The sequence below is a fragment of the Dermacentor silvarum genome, chromosome 4 (genome assembly GCF_013339745.2).
Source record: "Dermacentor silvarum isolate Dsil-2018 chromosome 4, BIME_Dsil_1.4, whole genome shotgun sequence".
Lineage (NCBI taxonomy): Eukaryota > Metazoa > Arthropoda > Arachnida > Ixodida > Ixodidae > Dermacentor > Dermacentor silvarum.
Window position 1 is genome coordinate 233,110,592 of NC_051157.2, and position 16,951 is coordinate 233,127,542.

Genomic DNA, 16,951 nt, shown 5'->3' on the forward strand with positions numbered 1-16,951 from the left:
CATGGAAAGTAGCCTTGAAGAATAAGTTCAAAAACAACAGGAAGAAGGCAGTGAACGTGTCTACAGAAATGCAGGCCGTTCGGGCCCAAAGCTACCGCAAGAGTCCCAGGGAGCCAGTGGTAGAGGTGGCGAACAAGAAGCTGTGCCGCCTCTCTGTTAGTATTTGTTATTATTTTTGTTTTGTTTTGCATGCAACTCTGAAAATGCCGGTAAGTGTTGTCAGTGGTGCACATGTTTTGGCTGTTTGTTGTTTCACTGATATTTTTCTCTTTAAGTATCAATGTTTCGTCACTGAGGTGCTGGTTTTACATATTGCAGGACAACAATGACCTAATTGTTTACGGGGAGACCCTGGAGTCGCGACAGAAACATAATGAGTGGCTGCAGGACAATTTTTTAACAGCTGACGCAGAAGATTTGCGGCCACGTCTGCTCGCGACGGCCAAGGAACGACACGAGTGTCTTCGGCAAATCACGTTGTCGGAGGCACTTCTGCACTATCCCTTCCTCGCAACAGAACACTCGGTATGCTTATATTCAACATTTTCATGCCAGTCATGCTAATCATGATGGTCTCTGTTTTCAGCTGCTGATGGAGTTCAATATATTGTTCAAACGAACAATAGTGGACAACATTCAGCACGGCTGCAGCCGTCTGTGCAGCATCATTCTGGAGCACGGGGAGCAGGACGAGGTTGTAAGATTCTCTGCCATGGCTTCTGGTAATTTTATGTGTTGCTATTTTTTATAGATTTTCAGTGTTGACAAAACTACTGCTACTCCTTTCAGGGATCAACCATTTTTCTATGTACATGAGTTGCAATATACTAAATCTTTTGCATAATTATTTTTATTAACTTAAGCTAAAAATACCCAGAGCAAGTAACTTCTTTACTATTTCACATGCAGGCTACAACAGGTTTTTTTTCAAGCTGTAGAGGATTAACCACTATGAGAGAGCATGCCGAGTTTGTAGGAGCCTGCTTAATGCAACTTCATGTGATGATTCTGATTGGTAACTGTCTTCTAAAGATGTAGTTCTGGCACCACACTGCATTTTCTAATTCAAAATTAGAAATCTGCACAAGGTTACTAATATCCGGATTGGATTCCTGAACACTAAGAATGAGTTGTTTTCTTTGTAGTAGGGTTTTCACTTGGGCTTGTTGGTTTTCCATTAAGACCGTGTATCATTGTGCGCAAAACGACATGGACACAAGAGGGAACACGTATAACACACACGAAGCACAAACTATCAACAAATTTATTGCGAGAAGACATGACCTTTTTATACCTTGCCACAGGCAGCATAGCGCATGACACCAAGGGCGGAACCACACCGACACAAAAAATCAACACGCGCACGCGCGTGACGTGCTATTCAAATACGCTATTTCCTTAGCTGATAGGGTGATAGAGGCCATGCTAATACATTTATCTTTTAAAGTTGTGATGCAGTGGGCCTCAATAATGAGTCGTGTCATCTCATTGTTCGACTTTTCAATGATCATGCACTCTTTGAAGATTGGTCTACAGCCGCATTCATCACAATGAAGTGCCAGCCACCCTCCCGTCTTGTTATTTACGTTGTTAGCATGCTCGCGGAGCCGGTCGTTGATGCAACGGCCCGTTTGTCCGACATAAAAACGCTTACATGATAAAGGTATCTTATATACTACGCCGACACTGCATTTCACCCATTCGTTTTGGTGATTCTTGCCACATGCTTTCTTTTCTTTCTTGTTCGGGTTAGTAATTTTGCAAATTTTTCCAAGCTTATTCGGCGCGGAAAACACGACTCGAACGTTAGCTTTTTGGCCGATCTTCTTGATGTTGTGCGACACTTTATGGATGTATGGGATTACAGTGAACTTTCTTTTTTCTTTCTCCATCTCTTGGGAGGTGGGGACCACAGTGGAGCCAGATGCCCTGATATTCTTAAGTTGCTTCTCCGCTACGGACACTAACAGGTGCCTCGGGTAACCTGCTTCTAAAATGCGTGAAGTTTGCTGGCCCAAACTTCGGCTCGTCATGTGTGGGCAAGACTTTTCCAGGGCGTTTTTTAGGCAGAGATTGACGATTGCCCTTTTTATTAGTTTTGAATGGGCTGATTTGAACGGGAGGAGGGGTTTGTTTGCTCGTGGTTCATAGCTCCAGCACACGTGGTTTTCTTTAAAAGCGAACCTGACATCAAGAAAACGAATGTTGTCTTCAGTTGGAAGTTCATGGGTGATTTGCAATGGATACAGGCATCTCTCTGCGATACCAAGAACTTTTGCGGATTCTCGGCTAAAATCTGTCGGGTCACACTCTAAAAGAAATAAAAAATCGTCTACGAATCGGAACCCTTTAACCACCTTAGTGGGTCGAAGTTCAGTGACTAACGACTTGTCAAGCTGTGATAAAAATAAATTGCTTAGGACTGGTGCTATGCAAGAACCTATGCAGATGCCTTTTGTCTGTAGGTAGTATCTGTCCTCCCATTTGATGAAGGTGGATTTGAGATAAAACTGGAGAAGTTCCAGAAATTGTTCATTTGAAATACCGGACTCATTCTGAAAAGCAACCCCTCCAAATGCGTCAATAGCGTGGACCTAAGGTCTCGGACCTAAGGATCTTGCACACTCTGCCACTGTGTCCTGCCGACGGGGAGAATCTTCCGAAAAGAGCTACGACATCTTCTGGTAGTATGCGGTTCCTTATGACGCTGCGGCAAGCCCGGCTCTACAGACAATACCTGTCTGTACAAATACACCAGACAGCGCCTATACCCAGGGCAAACAGCATCCTGAGGGAATTTCAGCTCATCGCAGACCGTACCACGGAATTTTGTGGCAGCTGCAACTGAGACAGCTCCGGAACCATGTTCGAAAGGAACGACCTACACCAAGTTGCCCTGTCCATCTTCCTGAAAAAGTGCATCTGCCGAATGACGTGCGTCGAGTGCTAGGCCTCGGACCAAAATTCGCCGTACAAGACAAAACAACACCACAGGATCTGCTTTCCTACGTCCGGCAGGTTTCCCATTTTGCTCCCGATGACGAAGCCCGGAACTGCATTTCCCAAGGTGTGGACATTCTAAACCGATGTAAGCAGACAGCCCCTTCGCTTCCTGTAAAACGCGTGGTGCGGTACTTAGTAGATAATGAATTATGTGTGCTGCAGGCCGATAAAGAAGGGGGATTCGCAGTTTTAACCTCCGGCACCTTCAGTGAAAAGGCCAGACAAGCCATCGAAAAGTCTTTTAAGAGTCACGAAGGCATTTCCATGCAGAAACAAAAAAGCGAAGCTAAGAAAATATGTTCGCGGCTTAACCTTGCACAGCTAAAGAAAAGCATAGATAGGAGTTGCAAGATCCATCTTGAAGTTTTCTTCACAGTTAAAACCCACAAAGTAGACGCCCCTCTTAGGGTCATTGTGTCTGAGCACGACACATGGCAGAAGGCAATGGCCAGGTTCTTGCAGAAAAAACTGGAACTTTTACCAGTTGACGACCCGTTGCTCATTAAGAACTCCAACGAGGTGTTACGGTTCATTAACTCACACCCAGCGAAAAATCTTAAAAGGTTTTTCTGTTGACATCACCGACCTATACTACAGTTTACCACATAAAGGTTTGTTAAGATGCGTGGACCACGCTATTGACGCATTTGGAGGGGTTGCTTTTCAGAATGAGTCCGGTATTTCAAATGAACAATTTCTGGAACTTCTCCAGTTTTATCTCAATCCACCTTCATCAAATGGGAGGACAGATACTACCTACAGACAAAAGGCATCTGCATAGGTTCTTGCATAGCACCAGTCCTAAGCAATTTATTTTTATCACAGCTTGACAAGTCGTTAGTCACTGAACTTCGACCCACTAAGGTGGTTAAAGGGTTCCGATTCGTAGACGATTTTTTATTTCTTTTAGAGTGTGACCCGACAGATTTTAGCCGAGAATCCGCAAAAGTTCTTGGTATCGCAGAGAGATGCCTGTATCCATTGCAAATCACCCATGAACTTCCAACTGAAGACAACATTCGTTTTCTTGATGTCAGGTTCGCTTTTAAAGAAAACCACGTGTGCTGGAGCTATGAACCACGAGCAAACAAACCCCTCCTCCCGTTCAAATCAGCCCATTCAAAACTAATAAAAAGGGCAATCGCCAATCTCTGCCTAAAAAACGCCCTGGAAAAGTCTTGCCCACACATGACGAGCCGAAGTTTGGGCCAGCAAACTTCACGCATTTTAGAAGCAGGTTACCCGAGGCACCTGTTAGTGTCCGTAGCGGAGAAGCAACTTAAGAATATCAGGGCATCTGGCTCCACTGTGGTCCCCACCTCCCAAGAGATGGAGAAAGAAAAAAGAAAGTTCACTGTAATCCCATACATCCATAAAGTGTCGCACAACATCAAGAAGATCGGCCAAAAAGCTAACGTTCGAGTCGTGTTTTCCGCGCCGAATAAGCTTGGAAAAATTTGCAAAATTACTAACCCGAACAAGAAAGAAAAGAAAGCATGTGGCAAGAATCACCAAAACGAATGGGTGAAATGCAGTGTCGGCGTAGTATATAAGATACCTTTATCATGTAAGCGTTTTTATGTCGGACAAACGGGCCGTTGCATCAACGACCGGCTCCGCGAGCATGCTAACAACGTAAATAACAAGACGGGAGGGTGGCTGGCACTTCATTGTGATGAATGCGGCTGTAGACCAATCTTCAAAGAGTGCATGATCATTGAAAAGTCGAACAATGAGATGACACGACTCATTATTGAGGCCCACTGCATCATAACTTTAAAAGATAAATGTGTTAGCATGGCCTCTATCACCCTATCAGCTAAGGAAATAGCGTATTTGAATAGCACGTCACGCGCGTGTTGATTTTTTGTGTCGGTGTGGTTCCGCCCTTGGTGTCATGCGCTATGCTGCCTGTGGCAAGGTATAAAAAGGTCATGTCTTCTCGCAATAAATCTGTTGATAGTTTGTGCTTCGTGTGTGTTATACGTGTTCCCTCTTGTGTCCATGTCGTTTTGCGCGCAATGATACACGGTTCTTTGTAGTGTGCTGTCTAAAGTGTACTTGAGATGGCCAGGAATATTGACTACCGGATGAATATGAAACAGCTTTGCAATAATGTAACAGCATTGCAAACAACTGTTACGTTAAAAGTTTATTGCACAAACTACAACATGGATAACATCCTGGCATAAGCAGACCGAGATAAAATGGAGACGTAGACGAGGTGCTTGCATCTACATTTTGTGCTTGTGTGCTTGCGCAAAAATATTATTGAAGTTTGCATACCAACACGCCCAGCACACACCAGCGCTACAGAAACGGCAAGATGTGTGCCCAGTCCCTTATAGCCCTATGCATGAAGTAACATTACCTTGATCCATGCATAGCTCTAATTTCTTTCTTTACATAAAATGTATGTATAGTTCATAAGTCAGTCTTGGTAGTAAAATAGTACTGAAGTGCATTCCCTCACTGTTTGCAGAGGATGGTGTGCTTGGCGTCCTCAACTTCATTGCAGGCCGCTGCAATGAATCACTTGATGCTATCTTGACAGAGGTAAGTGCTTCAAGACAGAGGAGATATTAACATATACAATAGCTGGGGGACTGAAGCACAGTTGTGTTAATCTATTTTTGGGACTGCATGTGGGGCCTGTTTCTGCCTATCACAACTTTCTGGGGGCACTGCGGGTCTGCTCTTCCCTCGCTATATGGGAGCTGCTGACCCTTTTGCTCAAGAGAACCTAAATGCACGGATTTCATCTGACATCTGTTGCTTAAAACTACTCCTAATGCTTAGCGAAAATTTAATGAACATGTTTTGTGCAGTCCCAGTGTATTACTTAGCTTTTGTTTAGGTCTTCATTATTGCATTTCTGAATAGTGTGCTTTGCGCACATAGGCTGTGACTTCCATTAAGATAAAGTTATTTCCATATCTTAATATACCCCCTTTTAGGAAAGTCGAAATATAACACACACTTTATGAATGAATAGAAAACCAAGGCTTTGCTTTTTCGTGACCATCAAAATTAGGGGCTTGTTGTGGAGTCACCTTAGGTTTGTGTAATACATATTGTTTTTATTTTTGTTGTTTTGTTCCACAGACAGCTGCGGTCCCACTAACTCCATGCCTCCAGAGGGCATCTGATGGCTCCCTCGCGCTACACATCAATGCGCAGCGATTGTTTGTGAAATCGTCACTGCTGGCAGGCCTGGCCTGCCTTTTCGCTTCGTTTGGGGCTTCCATGTTGTCTACCCAAAAAGGCTCACAGGATTTTGACATTTATTGAGCACTGCTTTCGGGATTTGAGCTACACAAAGCCACGGGTGAAAGCATTGGAGTTAGTCAATTTTTACAAGAACTTTTGCAAGGCAAAAAGATTTTCACATACATTTCCTCGGAAAAGTTTCTGTAGAAATTATTTTGCCTAACAAAAGCAGCCGTGGCTTCTGTGGCCGGCAGGTTGCCCAAGCCATGGCAGCACAGTGCTTGCTTTAGAGGGACACGAAAGAGAAAATTTATTCGAGCTTTAATAAATAATTCTTCTACAACATCGAAAAAACAACTCTTACTGTGAGAATCGGCTTGATAAGCCAGACAAGCAAAAACGAAAACTGGTGTCGCCACCACCACCTTATAATTCCTGCACCAGCTCGCTGTGATATGGAATTTGAGGGTGTCTGTTTGAGTCTAGTTAATGTTCTATTGGCCAGTATTGATCAATTCTGTTTTAAGAGTCAAAGAATAAATTTAGTTGAAGTGTATGACTCCACACTGACGTGCTGGTGCTGCGTAAAATTTGAAAAATGAAAGTTAAATCTTCATTCATGTTCATTCATGTTCATGAATATAAAGTTCTGAAAGGTTGTTTTATCAGTCTAAAATGATTTACTGTTTCTCTTTAGTGTCACTGTAATGGACCTTTAGCAACAAAACGTGTTTTAGTATGCCACTAGTATTCTCAGTGGGGGCAAAAGCACCAGCGGCATGCTCAATAGTTCTGTACCAACTGATAATTTGAAGGATTTACTTTGCCACTAGGGTTAGGCCAACGTGGCTCTGTGTTAATCACCGCAACTGTAATATACAAAACTTAATGGCCCAGAATGGGTAATTCAGGGGGGAGTTGAATTATCCATTTTTCTTTCTTTTTTTTTCTTTATCATGGACTTCTCACATTACACTTTGTCATAACGCATTCACTTTAGAGTAACTGTGGAGAGTAAGGTTGTTTGGTATTCAAACATGCCTGCTGTGTGTAAACAGTGCTAGATGAACAATACAAAGAAAGAGACACCATAGATGCTGACTGGCAACATGAAGGGGATTGAGGGCAGCTACAAATATACATCCTTGTAGTCGCACTTAGATAGCACTATGTTCAATCTGTGAGACAAGCATATGACATCCATCACAACCGCATGCCTAGAAACAGACAAGGGCAACACGCACAATTACCTTTTAGACTATCTAAGAAGCACTACAATATTTCGGCAACGAAATTGAAATCTGGCTTATACCCATGAATACTGCAGTACAGTTGTGCAACGTGTTCCTCTTCTGTGGAAAAAGGGCTGCATTCGTTTTCTTTGTGCACCAGGGGGAGTAGTATCAGTTAATGGCTGTTTTCACATATATATTTTCAGTCGTGTGTATTAGCAATCACCACTTTCCTCATCTGAGTGAGCGCCTTCTTTAGAAAGTTTGAAAGTTGATAGAACATGTTGCTCTTGGTTGTTGCAGTTTTCTTCCTAACTATCCATTCATTGCACTGTGCCCCCATGTCTTGGGCAACTAGCTGTTTGAAGGTCAGTATGCTATCAATGGGTCTAATGATCATCTCTAGTGCTAACTGCCTCATTTGCTTGTTGCAATACTTAAGAGTTAGATTTTGTATATTGTGTCATTTGTTTGTTTTCACTGTACTTTAGTTTCACTGCATTTTGAATGCGTTGTGATAGTTTTTCTTTTGAATTGAAAGATTTGGTGGGCAGTTGCCGGCATTGGGATGTGATAGTATAAATGCTTGCTGTATTTATCACGAGTGTTTCATTTCGCTGGGACAGTAATGGTCATTAGCAGCAGATGCCATTTGTCCTTACGTGCAATATTTTTATGTTGCATAGTATTGTTCATAATGATCCATTGAATGCACTGCACACCCATGTTCTGGACAACTGCCTGTTTGAAGGAATGATCTGTGTATTCAGTGGGTGTAATGTGAACATCTCTACTACTGACTGTGTATTTAAGAGTTGGATTTCGTATTGCGTGTCACTTGTTTGTTTTCACTATGCTTTAGTTTCACTACATCTTGAATGTGTTGTGATAGTTTTTATTTTGCCGTGAGAGATGTAGGCAGTTGCCGGCACTAATGTGATACTACGAATGCTATTGTTTCATTTCGTCTGGGACAGTAATGGCCGTTAGCAGCAGACGCCATTTGGCCTTAAGTGCAATATTTTAATGTTGCATAGTTTTGTTCATAATGATCCATTGAATGCAATTCACGCCCATGTTCTGGACAACTGCCTGTTTGAAGGAATGATCTGTGTATTCAGTGGGTGTAATGTGAACATCTCTACTACTGACTGTGTATTTAAGAGTTGGATTTTGTATTGCGTGTCACTTGTTTGTTTTCACTATGCTTTAGTTTCACTACATCTTGAATGTGTTGTGATAGTTTTTATTTTGCCGTGAGAGATATAGGCAGTTGCCGGCACTAATGTGATAGTACGAATGCTTGCTGTATTTATCACACGACTGTTTCATTTCGTCTGGGGCAGTAAAGGCTGTTAGCAGCAGACACCATTTGACCTTAAGTGCCATATTTATAGGTTGCATAGTATTGTTCATAATGATCCATTGAATGCACTGCACACCTGTGTTCTGGACAACTGCCTGTTTGAAGGAAGGATCTGTGTATTCAGTGGGTGTAATGTGAACATCTCTACTACTGACTGTGTATTTAAGAGTTGGATTTCGTATTGCGCGTCACTTGTTTGTTTTCACTATGCTTTAGTTTCACTACATCTTGAATGTGTTGTGATAGCTTTTATTTTGCCGTGAGAGATGTAGGCAGTTGCCGGCACTAATGTGATACTACGAATGCTATTGTTTCATTTCGTCTGGGACAGTAATGGCCGTTAGCAGCAGACGCCATTTGGCCTTAAGTGCAATATTTTAATGTTGCATAGTTTTGTTCATAATGATCCATTGAATGCAATTCACGCCCATGTTCTGGACAACTGCCTGTTTGAAGGAATGATCTGTGTATTCAGTGGGTGTAATGTGAACATCTCTACTACTGACTGTGTATTTAAGAGTTGGATTTTGTATTGCGCGTCACTTGTTTGTTTTCACTATGCTTTAGTTTCACTACATCTTGAATGTGTTGTGATAGCTTTTATTTTGCCGTGAGAGATGTAGGCAGTTGCCGGCACTAATGTGATACTACGAATGCTATTGTTTCATTTCGTCTGGGACAGTAATGGCCGTTAGCAGCAGACGCCATTTGGCCTTAAGTGCAATATTTTAATGTTGCATAGTTTTGTTCATAATGATCCATTGAATGCAATTCACGCCCATGTTCTGGACAACTGCCTGTTTGAAGTAATGATCGACATGATATTCAGTGGGTCTAATTTGAACGCATCTAGTACTGACTGTGTATTTACGAATTAGATTTTATATTGTGTGTTAGTTGTTCGTTTTCACTGTACTTTAGTGGGATTGCACATTGAACGTGTTGTGATATATTTTATTTTGCTATGAGAGATCTAGTGGGGAGTTACCCACCCCAGTCTGTGTATTAGTACAAATATTTATTATGCTCATCACAGCATTTTTTAAGGCCATAGTTTTGTGATGATTAACTCATGCCTGACTTTTTTTATGAGAAACATGTCAGAACTAATAAATAATCACTCATGCTTGGGACCCTTGTAATCATCCTTGGAGTCTTTCAATTGTCTTCGAATTTTTAGTTGAATGTGTTGTGCAAAGTGAGTTCCCTGCTATGAGCTATATTAAAAGTGATCGTGAGAGTAATATGTTGTAGAATATACCTCCTCACAGGAGTAAAAGTACTCCCACATTTTTCTCTATAACCTCTCAAAACAAAGTAAGAATTCACCCAAGAAACACCACAAAAAGTGGCTGGCGGATGTAAAAAAAGACTTCCATATCAGCCCCAACAAACTCCAGAACGGGCTTGAAAAATTACTCTCGTAAGGAACCGAGAAAACTTGATGAACGAGGTAAAAAAATACTCCGAGATCAGCTCCAACAAACTACAGAATGGGCTTGAAAAATTATTGTCAGGTAGAGCTAAGAAACCTTGATAACGAGGTAAAAAAGTACCCCCACATCAGTTCCAAAAAACCCTAGAATAGGCTTAAAAATAACTCCCAGGAATAGCCTAGAAAACTGGATAAATGACGTAAAAAAGTAATCCCACATCACCTCCAACAAACTCCAGAATGGGCTTGAAAAATTACTCTGGGAAAAAGCTGAGAAAAGTTAATGAAAGAGGTAAAAAAATACTCTCACATCAGACCCAAGAAACTCGCGAATGGGCTTGAAAAATAACTCTCAGGAATAGCCGCAAGAACCTCGTGATCGAAGTAAAAATATAGTCCTACTATCGTCCCTAAAAACCTTCACACAGATTAAAAAATTACTCTCGTTTCTACATACAAAAACTCAGTCAGCATGGGAGTAAATTTTTACCTTCGACTGGTACGTAGTAAAAAAAACCCAGAAACGGGAATGCGATACGGGACGAGCGGTTTACTCCCATTTCGCGTTATTTTTGTTTACAGTGCACCTGCTCACTGTTCCCTAGCCGTTTGAGCAGGGTCGCTATTTACGGGTGTTTTCTCGTCCCTGAACTCGCAAAGCACTAGGGTAAGTTCAGGGTACAGCCAAACGTGCGGGAATGCACAGCACGAAAATGTTCCGTTTTATTGCGCTCATTTGCGCACTCACGCAGTCGCTCATGAGACAGCTGCCCGTCTGGCCTACGTATAAAGTGCATCAAGACAAGAGAATCCTGTAAAAGACGTCTTATACACAATCCAAAACCCAGGTTCTGTGCTTCACGTTACATTGAATGATGGGTTCCCTTTTTATAACTTTTTTCTTTTGGGGAGGTCCTCCTCGCTAGCTGAGACAGCTCGTGAGGAGGGCTGAAGAACCCTTGAATGTCCGGGCGTTGTCCATTTTGTCAAACAATGACACACTATGAGCATTTACTGGATCAGAGTGACTTTGTCGCGTTCTCAGCGTTCCTTCCGGGTTTCCCTACACCATGACTGCCCCAGTGTCTTTTTCTCTGATTAGCCTCAGCTACTGAGATAAGCAATAGTCCAGGGGAGCCGGTTGCTTCGGACGTTCCACCTGCGCTAGAAAGCTGGCTTCAAGGCATGTTGGCAAGTTCTCTTTAAACCATTCGAGAACCGTGTCTGCCCAATGCCCTATTCACAAGTTTCTTATGAGCAGATGTGAATGGTAGCAGTAGTTTCTGTGCATGATATTGTCACGTTGTAGTGATGAAGTATGAACCTCGATAATGATAAGAAAGTAGATGATAATAATAGAAGATATTATTATAGGCATAAGATAACAACGACAAGTGAAACAACACTAACGAACATTGCACGCCTTTTGTGAGCAAGTTGTCGAAATGGGCCGCATCTTAAATATTATAATGTACGATATATGTCTCCTATTTGTTAAGCACTCAAGCGGGAAGCAGCATATAAAAAAACATGGTGGAGCAAAAGCATTTTGGTGGAGGTGTTGGAAGGGTGCACGGAGCTCCGCAGCTGTCATCGCCTTGCTATTAACACCATGACGGAGGAGACGGGGACTGCGCCAGCGGCGACAGCCCCAACCATTGTCCTGGCGTATCCGAAAGATCCAGGAACGTTCTGTGGTACTTATCATCTCGACGTGGAAGACTGGATCACCATGTATGAGCGTGTGAGAACCCACAACACATGGGATGCAACCTATCTGTTGGCCAACCAAATGTGCATTTACAAGGCACGGCGAGGCTGTGGTTTCACAACCCCGAAGATGAGCTTACGGACTGGGAGACGTGTAAACAGACGCTAAAGGACTTGTTTGGCCGTCCATTCCGGCGGAAGGACCCCGCTACGAAAGACTTAAGCACTCATGCGCAAACGTCAACGGAATCGTACGTCGCTTAGATTCAGGACGTGCTTGATCTGTGCGGCGAAGTTGACAGTGACATCTGCGTCCCAGACAAGGCCGGGCTGGTTTTGAAGGATATCGCTGACGATGATTTTAATCTGCTAATATGTCACAATTGTGCGACAGTCAGCTATATCATCAAGGAGTGCCAATTCTTTGAGCAGGGCGCCTCATTGCAGTGTTGTTCACCCGCTTGCCGAACACAGCTGCCACTTCCTCATGTGATGACAGCAGAATGCAGCGACCATCGATTTCAGAAGACATGACAAGAATTGTTCGGCGCGAAATTGAAGCAATGTCACCTGCCAACTTTTGTACACGCGTCAGTGATCTCAACAGCTTGCCCGCGGTACTACTTGTTCAAGCTATAGTCCCCGAAGAACTCCTAAATTTCGGAGTTCATTCCCTGTGCTCTCTGGCAACTTCACGACTCTCTGATAGGCCTTATCCCTCGCCTAGTTAGCGGTACCCTCCAGGCTATCGAAACCCTGCAGAATGGAGAACTCCACATGATCGACTATTCTGTTTTGGCCGCTTCAAATTGGTCAAATTGCTCGCCATTGTCGTGACCGTATCGCTTCTTGACTTCCACGACCGACCTATGGTTATTACCGTTCCGGACTGAGCCTACGCCGTTTCCAGCCTCCATTGGACCAGCAACCACCCAGCGCCGATGCTACTGCTACATAGAACAGTTCCTCGCTATCATTCCGCCGTCACCAGTCCCGTTGGCCCCCAGCTCGTCGGCCGTCGTCCCTATCACCTCAGGCTCGTCGCACGCCATCCCAAATGTACCTCCGACTCTTGCCCGGAAAACTAAGTGCTGCAGCTCCCGGAGGTGATACTGCATGGCCAATTCGACCTAAAAATCTTCTGATAACTTTACCTATTAGACAAAACTTGATTGACGTTATAGTCGAGGGCGCAAACATTGTGCAGTTGATCGAAACTGGTGCGCCACTATATGTGATGAGCGCCCAGTTGCGACGCCGCCTGAGCAAAGTCCCCACACCTTTCGCATCATGTATCCTCCGGCTCACCGATGGAAGAACGACCACCGAGTTCAGAATGGGCACTGCTTGCGGCAGCATCGCAGGGCGCCTTACGACTGTTTTGTTTGCATTTTGTAGCAGTGCCCTCACGACGTTACCCTAGGATTAGGCTTATTATCATCTCATTCTGCCCTCTATGTCTGCGCGTCCGGTGGATTCAGCTTCAATTGCCCCAGGCCTGTGACATTCCACAAGAGACACAACCACGCTTATGTTCCTTCGATGACACTCGCCTGCCACCGCAAGTCACCAAGTACGCTACTGTGACCTCATTGACGGCGTCTATGTGGTGTGTCCGAGTGCTCACGTAATGCTTGAAAGGAACGTCGCCCTTCTGCACACCCTGATGCAGACAACCCGACCACACTCCCTCTCCTCAATTTTAAGAACTTTGCGCCGGGGATCCCGAGAGGCATGTCACTGGCCGATATCTCACCTATCTATGATTGGGAGATATCCTTATTAGACCCGGAAGTTCCACTATCATGCGCAGCCAAGTTCGATTATTCCTTTCCTGCTCCAGACGAACAAAGCAAGATGACCGCACCTGACCTTCTTCCTATGCAGGCTGATGGCGTACACCTCCTCTTGGCGGCTTATCGCAACATTTTTTATTTTGATGGCCGTCTCTTAGGCCAGTCGTCAGTGGCCACTCATCTTAACTATACCGGAGACGCCAATCCCATACGCTGATTTCCGTACAGCATTCCACACCTGGAACGTAAAGTTACACAGTATGAGGTAGACGAAATGCTGACTAAAGGTGTCATCGACCATTCGTTTAGTCCACGGGTGTCCACAGTTGTTCTCGTTAAGAAGGATGACAGCTCGCGATTTTGCGTCGATTACCGTCACAAACAGATAGACAGACAAAGAACCGTCACCAGAATATGATCACTCGCAAAGACGTCTACCCGCTCCCACGCATTGATGACGCCTTGGACTAGATGCCGCATGAAGCAGCGTACTTCTCGTCCGTAGACCTTTTCTCTGGGTATTGGCAGATCTCTTTAGATGACATGGACTGCGAGCAGAACGCTTTCGTAACTCGGGATGGGCTTCAAAATCTTCTCGCGATCTGTTTCTGGTACCTCGAACTTTCCATGCTTCAGCACAATATCTTCTGTGTCTTACCAAAAACTTGCTAACATGCTGAGTTTTAATTATTTCAGTCTGCGGAATATGGAATGTTGATTAAGCGTCCGCGTCGGGGAGCTTCTTTCCAAGGCGATGAACAACGTCGAAGGCAAACTGCTGGATTTGTCCCGGCAGCCTTCGATCGAATGATGGATTCTCTACTTCGCGACTATAAATGGTCTACTTGTCTATGTTATTTAGATGATGCGATATTTCTTTCGCCCACATGTGCTAGTCACCTTACGAGTCTGTCGGCCATTCTTGCTGTTTTTCGACGTACCCGCCAGCAACTCAACTCGTCCAAGTGCCACTTTGGACGTCGGCAGATTATTGTTCTCGGACACCTTGTACCGCAGGAGTTCAACCCGACCCTGACAAGATTCGTCCGACACTCTTCCGTACCGTCAGCCACAGCAGATGTCAGAAGCTTTGTTGGACTAGGCTCCTATTCCTGTCGCTTCATCAAGAACTTTGCCGACATCACCCGCCCGCTCACTGACCTCCGCAAGAAATATGTTTCCTTCTTATGGGGCCCTGGGGAAGCCGAAAACTTCACCGCCCTCGTCTGCTTGCGACCGGCTTCCTCTTTGCTGTACCACTACGACCTAACTGCTGTTGCTGAAATTCACACCGATACCTGCGGCCATGGAATAGGAGCTGTTCTCATTCAAAAGCAGAACAACGCACACTGTGTCATTGCATACTCTAGCTGCCTTCTGTCGCATACAGATCGGAAGTTTTCTATCACGGAACGCGAGTGCCTGGCGTGGGTTTGGACGTTAGCCAAGTTCAGCCCTTGCTTATTTGGCCACCCACTTTTCGTTATCACTGATCACCATACCCTGTGTTGGCTCTCATCGCACAAAGACCCAACTGGACGACTGGGTCTTTGGAGTCTGCGGCTACAAAATACCCTTTACTGTTCTATACAAATCTGGCCGTTTACATAAGGGCGCTGACTGTCTCTCCCATCATGCGGTCAGAAGTCCAGACCGTGATGCCCAACACACTGATGCTTCCATCCTAGCCATTTCAGACTTCATTGATATTCGCAATGAACAAGGCCATGATGATTCTTTACGTCTACTCATCGATCGCATCGGTTCTGTGCATAATGAACCCATTGTTCCTGCATACGTACACCACGAATGCGGTGTACGAATGCAACACTTCTTCAACAAATGCAAAATTTCTTCATCAGGAGCTCAGCATGTCCGTCGAGTACATAATTAACGGCCCTGGCAATGGAAACGCCGTGACTCAGTATCAGTGCGTTGAAGTGCTAGTAGCAGTACCAGTGCGTGACTCAGTAGCAGGCTCCACTCCCGCTGAGTGACTTGTCGCTGATTACAGGCACGAGGGAAAAGCTTCGCGGCAGAAGCTCCACGTCGGCGGCGGCGACCCGTAAGCGTTGGTCGCTGGTGCTCCGTAGGGTCGATGTCGTCTGAGCTCCTAGAAAATGTTACGATGCGGTCGCCGACATTAATCACTGTACTGCACTCTGTCAAGAAATCCATCCCCAAAATAATATGCTTACAGCACTCAAAGAGAATGACAAGGGTGGCGCGAAGGTTGAAGCGGTGGTTACTATTCTGGCCGTGCATTTTCCAATTGGTGTCATCGACTGACCCGGATAGTTCTGATGTTGGGCGCGGTCCACGGCGTCTTCAGTGTATTTTGTTTCACTTGAAAATGTTGTCATGTCTCATGTGGGAGTGTCTTTTTTTTGCAAATGCAAGCCAGTGTTCATCGATGAACATTTTGATGTTATACTAGAAAATTCCTTAACAATATGTGCCAATTATTCTACGCCACTACCTGTGTATTAAAATGTTCTCATTGGCCGCCTCCTCAATAGACCGCGTAAAAGCTTTTCTTTTTGACATTTCTGTATTTCACAGCGATCATGCAGCAGCGCGTCAATAGAGTTTCCATATAGCGCCTATAGAAATTCAATGATCTATGAAATGAGGCGTTGAGACTCGGAATAAATTGTGGAATAGCGGCACGCTCTGCAAATAAAGAATAACAAATAAATGAAATATCTCAGTGAACTCGATTCTTTGCATCAAGGTGGCTTTCTCTGCAGGCCATATTTAAATGAAATTCAGATAAAAGTGATGCGACTGCTTATTCCAGGTGATCTGATTAGGAGTTTTTTGTATTTGTTTCTGTGTTGTTGCTTTATGCATCTCATGAGAAATTCACTTAGTTGTGTTTCTTCCCTACTTTACTAAAGGCTATATTTTGCGAGGGTGTGCGTGTCACAACCGGTTGTGGTTTATTGAACTAAATAATACCTTCCCATCTACAGTATAAACTGCTAATTGATTCTTCTGAAACACCCGCCGTGGTAGCTCACTGACTATAGATTTGCGCTGCTTAGAAGAAGATTGCGGACTTGATCCTGGTGGTGGTGGTCGCATTTCAATGAAGGCGAAATGCAAGAACCTTCGTGCAGCATTCATTGGGTGAAAGTCTACAAGCATAAATGATTGAATACATTTCAATGTCCTCTACTACGGCGTACCTTATGAT

General features: G+C 44.2%; 1 protein-coding gene across 1 annotated transcript; it reads left to right on the forward strand.

The window, feature by feature from the left end:
• Positions 1 to 342: 342 nt before the first annotated feature.
• Positions 343 to 6,294, forward strand: LOC119449319 (uncharacterized). The gene is made up of 3 exons (XM_049666725.1): positions 343 to 722; positions 5,486 to 5,559; positions 6,109 to 6,294. The coding sequence occupies exons 1-3, from the start codon at positions 593 to 595 to the stop codon at positions 6,292 to 6,294; spliced, it is 390 nt and encodes a 129-aa protein (XP_049522682.1). The 5' UTR covers positions 343 to 592.
• Positions 6,295 to 16,951: the final 10,657 nt, after the last annotated feature.

What these genes read in the sequence shown, in the direction of transcription:
- LOC119449319 (XM_049666725.1), top strand. Translation starts at nt 593, where the DNA reads ATGGAGTTCAATATATTGTTCAAACGAACAATAGTGGACAACATTCAG. An exon ending in ATTCTCTGCCATGGCTTCTG is followed by an intron (nt 723 to 5,485) that starts GTAATTTTATGT and finishes CACTGTTTGCAG; the next exon opens with AGGATGGTGTGCTTGGCGTC. An exon ending in TTGATGCTATCTTGACAGAG is followed by an intron (nt 5,560 to 6,108) that starts GTAAGTGCTTCA and finishes TTTGTTCCACAG; the next exon opens with ACAGCTGCGGTCCCACTAAC.